Source organism: Globicephala melas, chromosome 9 (genome assembly GCF_963455315.2).
Source record: "Globicephala melas chromosome 9, mGloMel1.2, whole genome shotgun sequence".
NCBI lineage: Eukaryota > Metazoa > Chordata > Mammalia > Artiodactyla > Delphinidae > Globicephala > Globicephala melas.
In genome coordinates this window covers 92,141,948-92,163,105 of record NC_083322.1, presented here as the reverse complement: position 1 = coordinate 92,163,105, position 21,158 = coordinate 92,141,948, and the positions used below count along the sequence as shown (strand labels likewise).

At 39.2% G+C, this 21,158-nt stretch overlaps 1 protein-coding gene across 2 annotated transcripts in view; it reads right to left on the bottom strand.

Moving 5' to 3' along the window:
* Positions 1-21,158, bottom strand: part of RALA (RAS like proto-oncogene A) — a 75,631-nt gene that overhangs the window by 8,913 nt on the left and 45,560 nt on the right. The window contains exons 2-5 of one of the 2 annotated variants that reach the window (XM_030871173.2): positions 20,643-20,717; positions 10,701-10,853; positions 8,055-8,263; positions 4,956-5,130 (exon numbers count right to left, since the gene is read on the bottom strand). In XM_030871173.2, the coding sequence (XP_030727033.1) occupies positions 4,956-5,130; positions 8,055-8,263; positions 10,701-10,814 (498 nt within the window). In that variant the 5' untranslated portion in view covers positions 10,815-10,853; positions 20,643-20,717. The remainder of the gene's footprint in view (positions 1-4,955; positions 5,131-8,054; positions 8,264-10,700; positions 10,854-20,642; positions 20,718-21,158) is intronic. The other variant, XM_030871174.2, reaches the window with a different exon arrangement.

Below are 21,158 nucleotides of genomic sequence, written 5' to 3'. Positions count from 1 at the left end.
CAATGGGCACATGAAAAGATGCTCAACACCGCTAATTATTAGAGAAATGCACATCAAAACTACAATGAGGTATCCCCTCACACCAGTCAGAATGGCCATCATCAAAAAGTCTACAAACAACAAATGCTGGAGAGGGTGTGGAGAAAAGGGAACCCTCCTACACTGTTGGTGGGAATGTAAGTTGGTGCAGCTACTATGGAGAACAGTATGGAGGTTCCTTAAACTAAAAAGAGTTACCATATGATCCTGTAATCCTACTCCTGGGTATATACCTGGAAAAAACCATAATTCAAAAAGATACGTGCACCCCAATGTTCATCGCAGCACTATTTACAATAGCCAAGTCATGGAAGCAACCTAAATGTTCATTGACAGAGGAGTGGATAAAGAAGATGTGATGTATATGTGTATACACACACAGAGGAATGTTACTCAGCCATAAAGAAGAATGAAAGAATGCCATGTGCAGCAACATGGATGGACCTAGAGATTATCATACTAAATGAAGTATAAGCCAGAGAAACATAAATATCATACAATATCGCTTATATGTGGAATCTAAAAAAAAAAAAATACAAATGAACTTATTTCCAAAAAAGAAAGAGACTCACAGACACAGAAAACAAACTTATGGTTACCAAAGGGGAAGGGGTGAGAGACAGCTAAATTAGGAGATTGGGATTAACATATACACACTACTATATATAAAATAGATAACTGGGAACAACAGTGCTTAGAGCCTTCTGAGATGCTCTATGCAGTTATAATCCTCAAATTTGGCTTGAATAAAAATTTCTATTTCTTTTGTAGGAAAAAAAAAAGGACAACTAACAAGGACCTACTGGAGAGCACAGGGAACTATACTTAATATTTTGTAACAACCTATAAGGGAGAAGAATCTGGAAAATAATATACATATGTATAACTGAATCACTGCCGCTGTACACCTGAAACTAACATGATATTGTAAATCAACTATACATTCAAAAAAAAAAAAGATAAAAACAGATATGGTATGCATTAGGAGACACTGTCCCAAACGGATATAGTGGACAAAGCGTTAATGTCCTTAATATAAAGCAGGCTTATGAATCAAAAAGATAAACCCCCCATTAGATCAATGTAATTTCAGCGTTCACAGAAGATCTACAAACGGCCAATGAATCAACTACAAGCTGCCCAGCCTCAGTAGTAATCAGGAAACACAAAAGAAATGATTTCCCCATCTTGTTGGCGACTTTAAAGGCTCCTTTAATTGACACTGGCAAGTAGTGGGGAAAGGGTTTCCTCACACTGTTGGTGGGAGTGTAGGGCAGCCTCTCTGGAGGGTGACTTGTCATTAAAATTAAATGCACCCTTGCTTTTGGTCTTGTGTGGGTGCACGTTCACACAGTTCACTGTGTTATGTTTGTAATAGCACTGCAGACAACCTAAATGTCACTGGTAGATTTTTTCATAATTCAGCCATTTTCCTAACTATGGAACATTTTGTAGATTTTAAAAAGAATGTGGTACGTCTATATGCAACGACATGGAAAGAACTACAGGATCTATTTACTGTGAAATTTAAAAAGCAAACCACAGAAATACACTATACATACACAGATACACACACACAAATCCTATTTATACAGGTGGAAAACAAGCAAATACAACCTTTCCCTAAGGTTCTTTTTTTTTTTCTCCCTTAGATTCTGTATGCCTGTCTTTAAAGGCAGGTAAAGTCTGGAAAGATACACACGTGTTAGCAGTGGTTACCTACAGGTAAAGGAGGTGAGTGGAATCTGGGTGGAGTGACAGACTCATCACTTTTCCTCCTTATACTTTTTCCTCTGTATCATGAATTTTTCTTTATACAATGAGCATATGTTCATGTATTACTTGTATAAAGAAAAAAATTAAAAACATTTTCAAAAACAAGACACTACATTTCTAACAAAATTCTTTCCCCAACATAAAATTGGCTCTCTTGACATAATAAATCATACTTTCATTTTGATGTCTACTTGCCTAATTTCTTTCCATTTCCCCCAAGATGTTCCTTAAAATTAAGAGCAACCTTGGAGTTGCGATTTAAAGAGCCAGAGCATTTAGCTAGAAGGGTACTACAAGGTCAGCAGATGACCTGGCACCCAGGGAGGACCCAAGCAGGTTTCCCAGATGGTCCTCTAGCCTCTGAGTGATTCCTCTGAGACAGGCCAGGCCTCAGCTCAACAATTCTGATGGTCATGAAGCTTTTTCACAGGGTAGTTTTAAAAATCTGCTTCTCTGAAACTTCTACCCAGTGGTCTATTTGGAATCCTCGTAAGGATAAGGCATGGGCGTTTAAAGTCTGGCGGGAGCTAGTATTTGTTTTCTGTGACAAGACACCTCTCAATTTAATAGAAGGAGACACTGTTAACACTTAATCCTACAAAATCTGATCAGACTCCTGGGAGTGGATGACACACAACATGGGAGATGCCACAGGTATTCCAACCATTGTTTTAAGTAAAATAGACAGGGCAGAACATTGGCTCCAGAGCTGGCCACACCCAGAGCCAGCAGATGCCACTACGACATGGTGACCTTGAGCCAGGTATGTCATCTCTCCGCACCTCAATTTCCTCACCTAGAAAGGCGTCATGAGAGGAGTATCTATGCTTCATAGGGTTAAAGATGAAACAGTGAGTGCTGGCCACAGCGCCTGGCTCTTCAAGCACTAAAGAGTATTATTAGCTCTTGTAACTGTATTACATCATTGCCTCAGCAAACAAACCCAAAAAACAAATATAATCCCAACGTAACCAACTTTAAGAAACTGAAGAGTTGCTGCAAGTTACTTTTCCTTAGCCACTGAGGTACGTTATCTGGTAGCCACTCTTCAGGACGCAGCAGTGAAACATGCACGTCTGTGACTTAGCTCTCTGGTGGCAACCACAGGTACTAGAATCTTACATATTCCCGATCTATACATACATGTGCACTTGTGTGTGTATGAGTATGTTTCAAACACAGATGGCAGCAAACTAGACGCTGTTCTGTACTTTGCTTTTTCATTTACTGATGTTGACGATCATTCCATATCAGCACATTAAGCTCTACCTTCATTTCTTTTCAACAGCTGTACAGTATTCCATTATATGGACGTACCATCTGTTACTGGACACTTGGATATTTCCTGTCTTTTGCTTCTACAAATAATGCTTCAAGGACTACTGCTGAACACACACTTAGGCATGGATGTATAATTTTATCTGTATAATAAAGTTTTAGAACTTGAATTGTTGGGGTCATAATTTTTGATAGATAATTGCCAGACTGCCCTTCCAAGAACATATGAGAGTTCCTTTTTTTCCCACACTCCTGTCAACAGTATTATTATCAACCTTCTTGCCCTTTTCCAATTGACAGGTAAAAAAAATATGTCATTATATTTTAAAATTTCACTTCCCTTTTTATAAGTAAGACTCATAAGCCTCTTTGCAAGTTTAAACACGATTTGCATTTCTTTTCTGTGACAGGGCTATCTGTTTTTCGACCATTTTCCCATTGGGTTGTTGGTCTTTTTCTTACTGTCTGGTGAGATCTCTGATAATGCACACTACCGCATTTTCCCAGGGCCTCTGATGCCAGCAGGTGACACTACAGGACTGCTTCAAGCCTCAGAGCTTGAACAGTTATTGCTCCCCACTTCCCTTAGATCACGATGGTTTGTTCTACCACCTGCTCAAGACATCAAACAGGAGGAAACAAAGTATACATATGCTATGACAATCCTCATTGGTGCCTTTCAAAACCCCAAACGTGCTGAACCTCAAACTGTATTTCATCAGTACTTTAAATTTGCCATAACTTTAGAGGAAACTGGTCTACTCAGTAGAAATCTTACAGTAATTTGTACAGATGTCTTGGACTTAAAGGAATCTGACCGTGTGACTAAAAAAAAAAAAATTAATCAGTTTAAGACAGTAATAACACTGTCTTAAAACCTACAGTAAACAGGCAGAAAGAATCTCTAAATTGTTAACATCATGATTTCTGGACCAGGGCTGCGAATCTACAGCCACAGCAGACGAGCTCACAAGCACCTGCGGCCACCTAGGGCAGTTACTCCAAGTGTGCCGCACCGCCCGTTTGCACATCCAGGAGCTAGCTAGATAGGCAAATTCTCAGGTCTCACCCCAGACCAAGCGAATCAAAACCTCTGGCGAAGACCCAGGAATCTGTGTTTATCAGGCTCTATAGGCAATCCTCCTGCACGTTAGTTTTTGAGAGGCACTCAGTAGAGCCTAGATACGCGGGGGCTGAAAAGGCCCCGCCTGGAGGGCTCTCAGAACCTGTGTTGCCCCAGCGCAACCGGCAGGCTTCCTAAATACTGATGATGGCGTCCCACGGCAGGATGAAAAGCACCTGGGAAGGCTTCCAGAAACGAGGTAAGGGTGTTCTGCACCTGGTCTCCAGGAAGGGCCAATCTGAACACAGTGTGAAGATGAGGGGAGAGGACACAGGAGCTCCCCTTCCACTTGGGGGAGAACAGAGGCTGAGGGTAGGGAAGGCAGCTGTGATGACAGAGATTTCAAAATCCTCTCCCCCGGGGTCTGGGAGAACTTAAGTGAGGCTGGGCAGGTGTCAGCTCAGAGGACTTACATTGTTCCTTCTAGATTCTCCAGCCAATCAGGATAAGGAAAAAAAAAAAAAAGGCAGGGATTCAGGTCAGGAATCTTTCAGTGCTTTAAAAAAAAAAAAGGTACATCTAGCTGCAGTGTCGCATGTTTTAACGCCTCTCGGGAACCTATAAGGACAAAGTGAAGTAAATTCCTAACACGCTGTACTTGAGCATTCAGGGCCATAGAAAATCAACACGTATTAAACCTCTATTTGAAAGTCTCACAGAATCTCTAGACTAAACAGAGCTGAGTTAAAGCACATCAACCTATTTTTAACATGACGTAGCAGTAGAGCCACCTTTTTACCTTGTCAACATTAGCTCGTGTTTTAGCAGATGTTTCCACATAGTTAACATTCCACTGATCGGCTCTGGTTTTTGCCTCTTCTACAGAAACCTGCCTTTTATCTTCCAAATCTGATTTGTTTCCAACGAGCAGAAATGGAACATTCTCATCTTCTTTTACTCTTAAAATCTGCTCCCTGGATAAGAGAAAATGAGCAAGAAATAATAATGTTATCTCTACATGTTAAAATAACAAAACATGCAATTAGCAGTTATTTATGTTTCTAGACAATAACAAACAGCTCACTTATTACCCAGTAGGAAACAAGCAGCACTTCTTCCTTTTTCTACTATCAATGATTTGAGCTCCACATTCACTTCGTTCGGAAAAATACACAGAAGAAGAGTATAAATATGGCAGTAGACGTACGAAGTGAATATCAAATGCAACTTCCTCCGAAATGCTTTTTTGAAAATAATCTTTTTATATTAGAATGATTTCAGATTTACAGAGAAGTTGTGAAGACAGGACAGAGTTCCCATATACCCCACATCCAGTTTCCCCTACTGTTAACATTAATGTGGTACGTTTATCACGGTTGATAAAAGTATACCTTGTTTACTGCAATCTGCTTTACTGTGCTTTGTAGATACTTTTTTTTTTTTTCTTAACAGACTGAAGGTTTGTAGTCACCCTGCATCAAGCAAGTCTATCAGCGCTATTTTTCCAACAGCATTTGCTCACTTTGTGTCTCTGTGTCACATTCTGGTAATTCTTGCAACATTTCAAACTTTTCTATTATTATTATATTTGTTATGGTGATCTGTGATCAGTGGTTTCTGATGTGACGATTGTAATCGTTATTGGCATTTTTGCTTAAAGTGATGCTCCCTTTAAATAGAGTTTGAGAGGCTACTACAGAATTTTATAATAGGAAAGCACCTTTACAAACTGGTCCAACTTCATTCTTATCAGAAGGCAAGTGAGAATGAAAAAACGTAACAGAGCTTTCTAATGTTTCTATCAAACACTTAATAAGCACTACAAGTTATAGGCCAGCAACTGTGCCAAACAGGGGTACTAGAGACACTGAAATGGATAAGAAGAGTTTTTACCATATCAGGAAAAACACATATAAATCAATCTCATGTAAGAGTGCGGCGAGTGTGCTGCTGCAGCTGTGGTAAGCATACCGCACACACACATGAGGAAACGACGGATCCTGCCTGGGTGACGGGAGGCCCAGGAAGGCTAAAGGGAGGAGCTGACAATCGGAGAAATGCAAATCAAAACTGCAATGAGGTACCACCTCTCACTGCTCAGAATGGCCATCATTAAAAAGTCTATAACAAATGCTGGAGAAGGCGTGGAGAAAAAGGACCCCTCCTACACTGTTGGTGGGAGTGTAAGTTGGTACAGCCACTGTGGAGAACAGTGTGGAGGCTCCTTAGAAAACTAAAAAGAGAACTACCATACGACCCAGCAATCCCACTCCTGGGCATATATCTGGACAAAATTCTAATTCAAAAAGATACATGCACCCCTACGTTCACAGCAGCACTATTCACAATAGCCAAGACACAGAAGCAACCTAAGTGTCCATCGACAGATGAATGGATGAAGATGTGGTATATAGAGAGACATGTATAGATATATATACACACAATGGAATACTACTCAGCCATAAAAAAGAATGAAATAATGCCATTTGTAGCAACATGGATGCAACCAGAGATTATCATACTAAGTGAAGTCAGAAACAGATAAATACCATATGATATCACTTATATGTGGAATCTAAAATACGACACAAATGAACTTATCTATGAAACAGACCCACAGACATAGAGAACAGACTTGTGGTTGCCAAGGAGGAGGGGGTTGGGATTGGCAGATGTAAGCTTTTATATATAGAACAGATAAACAACAAGGTCCCACTGAATAGCACAGAGATCTATACTCAATATCCTGTGATAAACCATAATGGAAAAGAATATGAAAAAATAATGTATATATATGTATAATTGAATCTACAGCAGAAATTAACACAAAGTTGTACATCAACTATACTTCAATAAAAAGAAATTAAAAAGAGAGGAGCTGACATTGTGCTATACTTTGCAGGTCAGACCGTGTGGAGTGCCTACTATAACCATTCAGACGATCTCAAAAATGCCTTTCCTATTGCTGGTCAGTTAGTAGGAACAGTTTTTATTTATGGGAGGGGCAACACACTGGAGGTACAACAGACGAGTAATGAATGATTCACTTATTTTCTGTAACAGCAACAGCCCAAGATTCTTTCTCTTGGCATAAAAATACCTCACTCCCTTGAGATACCACTTTGGCTTTGGTGGCTATGGTGACAAAATGTATTCCATTACTTAGTACAGAACCTGCTACATAATAAGCACTCAAAATATTTTTTTGAATGAATGAATAATCACTGACACTTACATAACTTTCAACATGTCTCCCAGGATTACAAAACTCCCTTTGCACTTTATCACATACAAAACTCCTTCCTTATAGAAGCCAACAAACTTAATGTTACAAATAAATTTATATTTTTAAAGTTTCTCAATGACATGCTTTTTTGCAAAGGAGGTGCTTTTAGAATCTTTTAAGTTCTTGAGAGTTTCACGTATACATAAAAAGGAATGCTTTGTGTAACCCTTGCTTCAGTTTCTTGCTCAACCACCAGGAATGACCTCTTTCCTCATCTGTGGAAATCCTTCTTACCCTTCAGGGTTATCTATCTCTTGAAGGCCTCCCAGCTCCTCTCCTCTCCTGGATCCTCTGTAACCATCACTGGCCACATCTCCTACTTTGTCGCTAACTTCCACTTGGTTTCATGACTTATTCAACTCAGCTGCGTGAACCTTGAACAAACTCAGGCTCCAGTGCAGCTGGCACTGGCAGAGCTGGCTGTGGGATTACGCAGGTTGCGCCGAGGATGTGAGTACAAGCATGCAGCGGACAGAGTCACACTGATGTCACAGAGGGAATAAACACGACTAGACGCAGAGGGAAAGGCGATCAGGTAAGAGCCTCTAGTGGTCTGCTTGTTTCTGGGGAGCAAGCTGTTCTGCGGTGTAACGGCACGACTCCCTGACATACCTGAAGTCGGCTGTGGCCGCGAAGGACTCCATTTCCGTAATGGAGAAGACACAGAGGAAGCCCTCGCCGCTCCGGAAGTAGTTGTCCCTGATGGCGGCGTAGTCCTCCTGCCCGGCTGTGTCCAAGATGTCGATCTGCACTTCCTCTCCATCCAGCACCACCTTCTTCCGGTAGCTGTCGGCCTTGGTAGGCTCGTAGTCCTCCACAAACTGCAAGAGGTGAAAGCGCATCCCCTTAAGGATTATCCTTACTTTTCAGAGCCTCTTATTTTGAAATATAGATCCACATGAAGTTGCCAAAATAGCACTGAGAGGTCACATATAGCCGTCATTCAGTTTTCCCCAATGGTAAACACTACATTCATTTAAATTTCCATTTCAGGCAATTTGGTGGTGGGGACTGAACAGCTCTAGGCCGCTGACGGCTTGAAAACCGTGCCTTTTTTCTTACTTAGAACACTACACCTGCAGAAACTACTACACAGATATTTTATCAAATGTTTAAGAACCCTTTCTGACTCTAAATATAAATTTTCATGTCAGAATTGTGGAAATAACTTGAAAGTAAGTTAATATTTAGGTAAGCATTGAAAGCACAGTTAAATCTTTTCTTTCTCCAAAATGAACCATGTCAAGAAAGTGGCTTATACTACCCTGTAAAATGCCAAATCTTGAACTTTGAAATTTCTCCCCAAACTTCCAATTTCTTAAAATAGTACAGTTAAACAACTTTACAGTTGTACTTCTATCTTATACCCCCTAAATCTCACCTCAATATTTTTGATCAGTGTATCATTGTTGGCATATGGGTATGTATACACACATACTTCAGTGGGCTTTTTATTAGTTCCTGTAAATATTTTCATTATTTGATATTTTCTTATTTATATGCTCAATGTCTAAATCCCCCTATTAGAATTTAACCCCTGGGGGCAGGGACCTTGATTAGTCTACTCATCACTGTATCTCCAAAGCCTGGAATATGCCTGGTACATGGAAGACACTCAACAAATAATTATTAAAAAATCAAGCACAGTGTATTTGTAACTGTAAAAGCTATAGAACATTCTATGACAATTACATGCTAATATTTTACAAATATTAAATATTTATAAATATTTATGAATAATAGAAATATTCAGATAGCATATCTGATAATATTATGAATATTAAATATTTATAAATATTAAATGAAAGTGTAACCATTCCTCAAATGTCATACATGAACATTCTTACTTTTGACCTCCTATTGTCAAGAAGGGAACTGATTTGAGGATTAGTTTAAAGAAAAGCAGCTATTAAGGTGAACAGCATGAAAAACAGAACTGAACAGATAAATTAGCAATTTCAGTGAAAGTACCATTTCAATTTCCCCCTCTCTAAATTGTTTATCATAAGCAATACAACTGATGGATTTAAGAGTTGTGTGTGTGTGAAAGAAATGCTGATGAGCAGGCAATGAAAAGAGACCTTAGGTGGTAAAAGTCCACAGGATCTTTTTCTTAGAAGATTAGGTTTAATACTTAGTTACTCATCAGAGATCACTCTTCTTGGGCAGGTTGGGAAACCTCTCTGAGGTTCTGTTTCCTCATCTGTAAGATGGGGAAACCACTGCCTACCACACAGGATTTTTTTGAGGATTAAGAAAGAGTAACCATAAATCTTTGCTTCTATTTGGGAGGAAGAAGAATTGAGGATCAATGCCTAAATTTGATTACCAACTCTTAAATCATTTAGCCTTATTAACAGTCCTCTAGGGAAAGAATGTATTGCTGTATATAGGCTGAGACCTTACCTCTGGGACAATAAAGTCTGATATAAATACATGCACAGAAATCTGTAACCTGTCTAGTAATTTTATTTTAGGGACAAAGCCTTTTCCTGCTTAGTGTTGAGTGTGGTGCCATGCCAGTACACAATAACTGACTTTTTCACTGAAGTTATTAAAGGACAACTTATATATATTAACGTCAAGTTTCAATTAGGTACTATATCCACCAGTTCTATTAATTCAAGGTGGGACTCACCATTAAAAACACTAAAAATAAAAAAGCCAGTTAGATTGCTCAAAAATAGGTACTGTTTCCAGGGTTTTTTTAAAAAATTAATTTTTGGCTGCATTGGGTCTTTGCTGCTGCACGCGGACTTTCTCTAGTTGCGGCAAGCGAGGGCTCCTCTTCATTGTGATGCACGGGCTTCTCACTGCGGTGGCTTCTCTTGTTACAGAGCACGGGCTCTGGGTGTGCGGGCTTCAGTACTTGTGGCACGTGGGCTCAGCAGTTGTGGCTCGCGGGCTCTAGAGCGCAGGCTCAGTAGTTGTGGTGCGCGGGCCCAGTTGCTCCGTGGCATGTGGGATCTTCCTGGACCAGGGCTCGAACCTGCGTCCCCTGCACTGGCAGGCAGATTCTTAACCACTGCGCCACCAGGGAAGTCCCTGTTTTGTTTTTTTAAAGCATAAGAATTTTAAGGACCTTGGGTTCTTGACTTGTTAAATCAAGCTGTAACAAATGTTGACTCTGAACAGGAAAAAAATGATCAGTAGCTTTCAAGAATTCAAGGAATCCATCCAAAACAGCACCAAAACGAAGCTAGAGAAATATCCTCTGAAAGCCCCAACTTTGATATCCATGATAAAATCGGCACTTACCTCATCGTACATGAACTGCAGGGTCAGAGCAGACTTGCCCACACCACCACTGCCTACCATGATGACTTTGTGTAAGGCCAAAGAATTCTGACCCTTCGGCTTATTTGCAGCCATGTTGTGTCACCGAGTTTTCACCAAAGGATTAAGAAGAATCTGAAAAGAATGAAAGAACGAGTAATGCTCAATACATTCTTCTGCAGAATTCCAGTGTAGGAAAGAGAGATGATGTCCTTAGGCGTCAAGGTATTAGTTTTCATTCTGCGGTGATTTTAAACAGATGGCAAATGAAGTATGCTTATTTGGGGGAAGAACCACTTATCAGAGAACACCGTGGCAATAAGACAAGTATATGACTCAAGGGCATTTCTCTTATAGTAGTTTTCAGTAATGAGCTTGCTGACCGAAAGTGAAAATTTCCCAGTGCAACCACATGCTGACAATAATGGAGTATTAGTTGTATTAAAATATGGTCACACAGATTACAAAGCAGGGTGAACGATCACTTTGTTTTCGTATTAACCTCTATTGGCAATAATTAAAGAGATGTTTCTTCTAATTTCAGTAAGAAACAACTGATGAAAGAAAGAAAGAAAGTGGGGGGGGAGAGGAAGAGAAGAGAAGAGAAGACGGAGGGAAGAAGGAAAGGAAGGACGGAAGGAAGGAAGGAAAAACCCATCCCAACTACTTGCTGGTCTTAGAAATATAAATAGAACCGAATACCATATACCCCAACTCCCAAGTATAGTAGTACTGGAACATCTGTTCCATATTTTGGGGTGGATGGCTAATCTAACTTAAACACCTGAATCTAGTGTGCCCTCACTTTCGTTTACTACATTTATGTGCTCAGCGTGGAAAGACCAGGTTGTAGTGGTGATGCACACTAATGGCACCCGGTTACCTTTGGCCATGGTACCAGGCATTAGAAAAAGAGGCGGGAGGTCACAGCAAACACTGCGTCTGTGTGGAGGCCCAGGAGAGGAGACTTTGTTTTTAGAGGCTCAAGGGGGCTGCACCTTCCTTCTCAGCATCTCTGACCTGTCGCAGTCACAGCATACCTTTCTCAAGCTGCAACTTACAGAACACCCCCGCCCTGCCTACTTCTGTATCTCAGGCCATCTCTCCCAGCCTGGCCGCATCAGCCCACACTGGTGTCCTTCGACTTTTCATACGCTCTTCTCTGCCTCTTGGCCTTTCCCATGCAGTTTCCTCCATTTGGCATATTCTTAATTTGGCTAACTCCTCTCAGTGTTGGGGTTTCAGCCTTACCTGAAACACTCAACCTAAATTAGGCTCTCCCCTGCCCTGTGCTCACATAGTACATGATACTTTTCTTTCATAACCATTATCACAAGTCGGAATTGCCTGAGAGTGTTAGTTGTTTAATATGGGTCTTCTTCCTAATATACCAGAAGCAACTTGAGTACAGGCGCCATATCTATTGGTTTACTTCATGCTTAATGTAACTAATATGTCTTGGCAAAAATCAGCCATTCAGTACGTGTGTGTGGAATGAACGAGTCTGACTTAACCTTGGGAGTGCTTTCGAGTGTACTGGTATAAAGCAGCTATTGCTACTAGAGGGTCCATCACAAGCTTATTAGGCAAGGACAGTCTGCCGTGGGCTTGTGCACCACACACTGGCTATGCAGGGCACCCAAGAGCTCAGGCCGCCCCAGAAGTCATGCCCATAAGCCTATTTGCCCAATACGGAAAAGTCGTAAGAAAAAAAAAAATCCCATAATCTTGCTATCCATTTAACAACACGAATACATTATACTTTGTTTGAGACAGCTTCAGTCTGCATGGAGCATAACTGAGATCACACCATGTATGTGACTTTTGATCCTGTTATTCTTGCATTATGTCAAACACTGTGGTAGAGGCAGCTTAAACTGTGCAGCATATGGTAAAGAATCCACACTTGGAGGCTAGATGTTCAGTGTAATTCAATAAACAAGGACTGAGCCCCTCTTTTTCCTGGATACCAAGGAGATGATCATTGGATTCTGATGATTACCACTGCTGTGGAAAGTAATAGTGTACTTCAGATAAGTAACTAAAAGTCGAAAAGATACCTCATCTACGCGTTTATGGAGCATGCTGTTGCTGGCGTCCCTAAGTAAGGCAGGAAATGACTTCTTTCTCACCATTATGACCCTTACTTGTTGGCAGCTGTAATCACTTCACAGCTACCCAACTACTGTTATATGTATACATACATACATATACATATATATATATATATTTTTTTTCTTTTCTTTTCTTTTCTGCAGTACGCAGGCCTCTCACTGTTGTGGCCTCTCCCATTGCGAAGCAACAGGCTCTGGACACGCAGGCTCAGCGGCCACGGCTCACGGGCCCAGCCGCTCCGTGGCATGTGGGATCCTCCCGGACCGGGGCACGAACCCGTGTCCCCTGCCTCGGCAGGCGGACTCTCAACCACTGCGCCACCAGGGAAGCCCTACTGTTATATTTTTAAAACAGTTAATACCACAGGAGCTCAGGGTGTTAACAGGAGCTCAGGGTGTTAATACTCTAAGAGTTCAATGTATGCGTTTTTAAAGTAAAACATTTAGCAGTTACACCAACTGGGTTAAAACACTTTCCCTTCCAGAACAATTTACAATATAGTCTGTGACTTAGAAAAGGCAGAGATTCCCAGAGACATTTTTCCAAAGTGCAGACTTTCTTCAATAACTATTAGCTGCACATCCCATACTTTCAAGAGGCTATCCAGGAAAAGAAGCTCCCGCCAAGGAGACACGCACTCCTCTGCCCCATTGCAAAAACTTGGCTTTCCATAACTTAGGTCCCAATTCCTAGTCTAGATGTTGGAACTTAAGACAACATACATGTAAATAAGAAAATTCCATTAGTGCTAAGCGCAATGAAGAAACTAAGGGGCACCGGGATAAAGAGGGGGGAGGGGCTACTTCAACCAGATGGTCAAGGGCGACTCCTTTGAAGAGGCAGCATTTGAGCTGACACCTGAATTTTATAAAGGAACCAGCCAGCTCTGAGGGAAGAACGTTCTAGACACAGGGAAGAGCAAGTGCAGAGGCCTAAGATGGTAGACGGTTTGCCACGTTCTAGGGGCCAGAGGAAGGCCAGAGTGGATGGAGGCTACGAGTCTGATCAGGGAGTGTTAACAGGAGGTGAGACTGAGAAGCAGGAGAGGCCAAATCATAAAAAGCCTTGAAGGCTGTGGAAAGGTGTTCGAGTTTTATTATCATCGTACTGGGAAGCCTCTGGAGAGTGTGTAAGCAGGACTGTGACATAATTTCATTTATGTTTTTAAAAAGATTACCATGGCCAGTGTGTGTAGAATGAATGGTAGAGGTGCAAGAGCTGAAAGCAAAGGAGTCCATCCCATAGTCCATGACTAGGATTGGCAGATGGAGGCTGCCAGTGACCTTGGGAAGAGTCACCTCACCAACGAGGCAGGAACCATAGCCTGAATGGGGTGGGTTGAGGAGAAAACAGAATGTGTAGAAATGGACTTGACTCTGAAGACGAATGGAGAAATGGGGCCACAGATGGACACGGGTTTTTGTTTGGGTCGCTTTTTAATTATTCTTAAGGGATGTTTACATGATAATCATCTAAAAGAGGCAGAAATTAATGATGAAGAAGAGAAGGTGCCTCTAGGAGTAGACCAGGGAAGAAGAGACCCAGGGCACACAGGAGCAGGGACAGCTCTTTCTTTGTAATAGGAGGTGAGGTAAAGCAAAGCACAAGGTACAGGTGCAGGCTGCAGACAGATCTGGCTATTTCTTTATTTAACTGCATCTATAATTTCCTCCATGAAATATGATTCACACAGCAGTTTAGTGAGGAGTTGGAATTCAAAAGCACGCCTGTCTAGATAGATCAATGGAACAGGATATACAGAAATAGATCCAAATACATACTATAGTATAGTGTGTAATAAACGTGGCATTTCAAATGGAGGGTCGGGGAGGGAAGCATAGAGGATAATTCAGTAAATGGTTCTAGGACAACTGGTGAGCTATCTGGGAAAAAATTAAGTTGGACCCATTCTCCTCACACCACTACAAATTGTAAATTTATAAAATAAATTTATATAAATCTTTGAAAGTGGATCAAAGATTTAAATGATAAAATGAAATCACAAAAGCACCAGAAAAAAAAAAACCCACAAAATTTTTGTTTTATAATCTTAGAATGGGAAAGGCATAAAGTACTATCTAAAACTCAAGGCATAAAATAACTTTGATAAATTTTACTACTCAAAACAATTTCTACATGGCAAAATCTTCTATAAGCAAAATAAAAAGATAAAACTGAGGAAAATATTTGTGATTCATTTCCAAGAGAAGAGGTAATTTCCCTATATGAAAATATAGGGAATATAACTTGTATGTTATGAACTGCATAAAAAGATGAGAAAAAGGGGATTTAGAGGTTTATTTGTTTATATATCGGAAACGATATAAAAAATGGTAACACAGGGTTGCCTGTGAGGATGGAAACTAAGTCACTGGTGGACAGAAGCGGGATGATGGCTTTTTGCTAACTACCAGTTTGATTTTTGTATAATGTGAACATATAACTTGTTTTTAAAATTAAAATTAGTCATAAAATAAATAACATTACACTGTTTATTTCCTGCACTCACTTGGTAAAAATACAATTAACTACTTTCCTGGCACCTTATACAACCTAGGAACTGGAGGACTGAACCTGAATTTTAATTGAAATACTTCTCTATGTATGTGTATGCATTTGTGTTTTCCTCCTTCAAGTAATGAGATAGGGATCCTTGAACTTCAAATTGTTTGGTTTGTAGGGTTCCTCAGTTATTTTCTATCTTCTGCTGTTCAAACAAATATTTTTTAATTACACAATGGCCTCCTTCCCCCTCCCCCCCCCACCTTTTGGGTAACATTACATCCCTGTGACTTACTTATTTTATAGCTGGAAGTGTGTGTGACCCCCTTCACCCATTTTGCTGCCTCACCCCCAACCTGGCAACCACCAGTCTGTCCTCTGTATCTATAAGCTTGGTTTTCTTTCCTTTTTTTTAGATTGTACACATAAGTGAAATCATATGGTATTTATCGTTCTCTGTCTGACTTATTTCTCTTAGGATAATGCCCTCAAGGTCCATCCATGTCACAAAGGGCAAGACTTCATTTTTTTTAATGGCTGAATAATATTCCATTGTACAATATGCCACATTTTCTTCAACCATTAACATGCTGACGGACACTTAGGTTGTCTCCATATCTTGGCCACTATAAATAATGCTACAATGACATGGGGGTACATATATCATTTTGAGTTAGTGTGGATCATATGGGAGTTCTATTTTTAAAAAGTGATGTCCTAGAACAATACTATAAAATCTATTTGGTCATGGGTGGGCTTCAAGTTTTCAACCTTACTGTTTTCCTCTGCTTCACTCAGAGGCTAGACACCTACACCATGCTCACCATGTTGATTAAGTTATGAATTACCTGATATTTCCTCCCTCTCTCCCTCCCATCCTCCATTAACAAATATACTGTGCCTTATTATGTAAGGCACAGTTCTAGGCACTGGGATATGGAGTTGAATTCCATAGGCCTAGGTCCCTGCCCTCATATGTTTAGTTAACAGGTACCCATACTGTATTGTTTCCTGTTGCCGCTATAACAAACACTATAAATTTACAGGGGCTTAAAACAACACAAAATTTATCATCCTGTTGTCAGAAGTCCAAAATGAGTCTTAAGAGGCTAAAGTCAAGATGTCAGCAGGGTGGGTTCCTTCTGGACACTCCAGAGGAGAATCTGCTCCCTACCTGTCCCACTTCTAGAGACTGGCTTTCCTTGGCCCCTGGCTGCAACACTATCATCTCTGCTTCCGTAGTCAGACCTCTCTCTGCCTCCCTCTTATAAGGAGACTTGTGATGAGGAGACCTGTGATTACATTTAAGGCCCACAAGGATAATCCAGAAAATCATCCCCCAATCCTTAACTTAATCACACCTGCACAGTCCCTTTTGCAATAGGAAGTAACATTCAAAGTTATGGGCATGAGGACAAGATTGTCGTCGGGGCGTTAATCGGCCAACCACACACGGAAGGAAGTGGGCCAAGGAGCTTCAGACCACAAATCTCCAACCCAAACTCTCGGCTCTCTATTTTAAACTTTATGAAAATTTCTAAGAAGTGATCAGTCTAGTTCTCCAGTACTTAATAAGGAATACTCTACCAAGTAAGATCTCAAACACTCCCTGTCCACTAAAAACAATAAACCCAATGATCTTTATATTTCCAGAGTTCATTATTACCTTTTTTAGACTTTCATAATAAAGACACTTACTATTAGGCTGTAGTTTAATAAAACTAATAGCTGGCAGAAGTTCCCACTGAGAGATTCCTTGTTAATAAAGAGATAAAATGGAGCATGCCTCTCCCCTCCAATTTGAATAGCGCATTAAAGGCTATGATCACTGAAGTTCAGTTCCTATCAAAGCATTATAAACCACTACTAAGCACAAGCAGGGAGAGGCCACAGTAGTGACTCATCCTTCAAAATGAAAAACAGTTCATACGGACAACTCTCAAATGACACTCCCTATCTGCATGAAGAATACCTGCTCAATAAAGGAATTTAGTATAAAATGAACAATTTTAGAAGAGTCAGAATATACCTGACCAAGAAAGCAAGATACACAATTCTATTCTGAAAGGGATTTGAGACTATTTCAGTTTACTACTAGGCACAGATACAGATAATATCACTGGCGTATTTTTCCAACCATTTAAAGAACAGGTATTATTAATACTATTTAATGTTTTGCAACATAGAGAAAGCCTCCAAATTCTTTTTTGAGAGCTAGCTTAACATTGATGCAAAGTTCCTAACAAAGAGAGACTACAGGAAAAACAGACTGACTGACCTATCATGTAAATATGGTGCAAAAATTCTAAATAAAAAATGTTAGAATCCAGCACACTAAAAGAATACACCAAAGTGACCAGGTGGGATTCAACCAGATTTGCAAGAATGTCTTTATATTTTAGGAAGTCAATGTAATTCTTCATATTAATAGAAGAGAAAAGTCATAGATTACATGATCTGGAATGATAGTTGATAAAATTCAAAGTCCACTGCTTATATCAATAATGATTTCATACTTAGGCCAAAGGAATCAACTGAAAAATTACTATAAACAAGAGATTTCAAAGATAATGGTTATATAATCAACATATTATGTAAAAAATAAATTTCTTTTCAAATAACCAGTTAGAATATATAATGGAAGGAAAGACTCAATTTACAACAAGACTCACAAAGAATACATAATTAAGAATAAAATTAACACAAACTGTAAGATATTCATGAAGACAATTCAATAATGATATTTAGGTAACAGAAAGGGTGACTTTATGAAGATAAATGAAGGTAGATCCTGTTCTTGGGACAAGAAGGTTGTATACTGGTAAAGGCACAAAACTCTGATAATAAGAAAGACTATTAATTTCTAACATATAAAAATCTCCTCACAATAAAAAAAATTTTTGACCACTGAGTCAAAAGACAAAGGACTTGACTTTGGACTCATCTGATCTATCGCCTAGTTTTCTTTATCCTTAAATTTGTGAAGATAATTTCTGATGTTGAAAACTGGCTTTAACTTTTTCTTTAAAAGCAGGTTGATTTATATAGAATAAAATCACCCTTTTAATGAGATTTGATAAAGGTATACAGTCATATAACACCACCACAATCAAGACACAGAATAGTTCCATCACCTCCAAAGGTTTCCCCTTATTCTTTGCAGTCAATCTCTTCCATCACCCCACCCCATGGCAGCCACTGATCTGATTTCAGTTCCTATTGTTTTGCCTTTTCCAGAATGTTATATAAATGGATCATATTGTACATAGCCTTTGTGCCTGTTTCTTTTCACCTAGCTAAGGCTTTTGAGATATATTCATACAGTTACATGTATCAGTGGCACGTGCTTTTTTTTTTTTACTGTTCAATAGTATTCCGTTGTCTGGAAATAGCATAATTTGTTTATCCATTCACATTTATTTGGGGTGTTTCCATTTTTATAATTTTATAAATAAAGAAGCTATAAAGAGTCGTGTACCGGTCTTTTTGTGTGTGTGTGTGTGTGTGTATATATATATATATATATGTTTTCATTTCTCTTGGATAAATACCTAGGAGTGAGACTGCTAAACTGTACAATAAGTGTGTGTTGAAATGTCTTTCGAAGTGGCTATACCTTTCTGTATTTCCACAATGAATGAGATTACCAGTCGCTCCACATCCTGGTACAGTCACAGCCACAGTCTTTTCATGCTAAGCGGCCTATTGGATGTGTAGTGGTATTACACTGTGGGTTTAATTTGCATTTTCCTAATGACTAATCATGTTGGGCATCTTTTAGCGTGGTTATTTACCATCTATGTGTCTTGGAATTCAAATCTTTTACCCATTTTTAAAAATTGGGTTTTTAAAAGTGAGTTTTAAGAGTTCTTTAGGTATCCTGGAATCAAATCCTTTATCAGAGATATACCTTGAAAATATTTTCCCCCAGTCTGTGGCTTATCTGTCCATTTTCTTAACAAGTTTTGTGAAGAGTAGAAGCTTTTGATTTTGATGAAGTGCAATTTATCAATTTTTTTTTAATGTTTCAATGCTTTTGGGGTCCTAATCTTTGACAAATTTTAAATGACGAAGAAGCTACTGTAATTTGAATATTTATAAACAAAACCTTACTATTTAGTTATTATTAAAAATAGAAAATGGAAGGAAGTCCAGGTGAAACATAACTTGTAACTGACATCCTGAACTCTTAGAAGGTCCTTCTTTATTTCAAGATATGCAATCAGCTCAAAAGGATCAACAGTCAAAGCCAGAAAGTCAGGCAATGCTTTACTTCTAAAATGTAATAACTTAATATTTTCCAATTACCCAGACTTCACTGAATAAGGACAACACAAAATTATAACTAAGACTGAGCTAAAGAAAATAATGTTCTGTTTTAAGGGTACAATAGTTGAAAGCTGCTTAAAGATGGCTTAACAATTTGCCTGGTCTGCATAATAAAATTTATTTATATGACTTGCCAGACATGTTGTCAGACATCAAAGCACAGACTTTTAAAATCATGGGAAGGCTCAAATTACTTTACCTCTTTGGGTCTCGGCTTGTTTGTAAAACTAAGTTTAAGATGAATAATTTAGCACATGGAAGATGTCTAAATACACATAGTAAGTACGGGTAATGTAAACATTCAGGCATCTTTTTAGAAGACCCTACCTTTATATGCAGCGTATATGTAGTCCCCAGTCAGTGCAAAATTATTGATATTACCAGCAGCACAAAAGTAAAGCCCTCACCAGTTAAAACTAGCAAAACATTTCTAGAACTCAGGAGGAAGTCATGACTAAACTGAGACTTGAAAGACAAAGCATTTTAACAGACCAGGTGAACCTGGGGGTGTTGGTGAGAGATGAAGGAAGAAGTAAAAAGTAAAAAGGGCCAGAAACAGGCGTTTACATGCCAGCAATTGAGATTTTTTTTATTCTTAGAGCAAAGAGAATTACCAGGATTTTTTAAGTGAGAGATTATGACTCAGAAGGCAGGAAGAGCAGCCACAGGCTACAGGGCAATGGTGACTAGGGAGAAGATGGGGATGGATTTGAGACATTAAGAAAAAAGTATCAACTAAATCTGGGGACAGATTAGATATGAGGGGTTGAAGGGACAATTCAAGCCAAAGTACCCAACTTCCTGGCTTGAGTGGATACAGGTTAGGAAAGGAAGAGGAACAAGCAGCATTTTTAGGAGGGGTGGTGGTGAAAAGAGTTGGTGCAAGGAAATGATGGAAATCTACACCGATTTTTTAATGGATCAAAATATTTTAAAGGAAGAATCTAAGTACAGCCTAAGTATAAGCAGTTTTCTTACCCCAGTCACAGAGGTTCTGCTACCACACTATGACTTGATTTCAGCAGTGTTGAGAAATAAGCAACAGGGCGGAACCTGAAAGGTGGAAGATAAAAAGACTGATAAACTACTATTTATAGCTATTTTAACATTTTTCTTTGAACCCCTAAATGTGCTTTTAAAATAAGATTATGTAGAAAAATATTTAATAATTATTAATTATGAAGAATATACATTTTGCTTCTGTATTCCTGTGCTAACTACGGCAAGACACATAACAATAATCTTTTGAATTTTGAACCATGTGAGTCTTTGACCTATTTGAAAATTCAATACGTGTTATTTACTGAACATACCAGCTACAAAATTGGATGAAGAAGTAATATTCAAGCCTGAATTTAACAGAACTACTAAAAAAGTATGACTTATGTAATTTATACCTGCTTTAGAGTCTACTGCATCCAAGCTATAAATTAGGTGTATAAATACTGTTATTTTGAGTTTCTTATTGATATATTTATAAATCTGATATTGCCT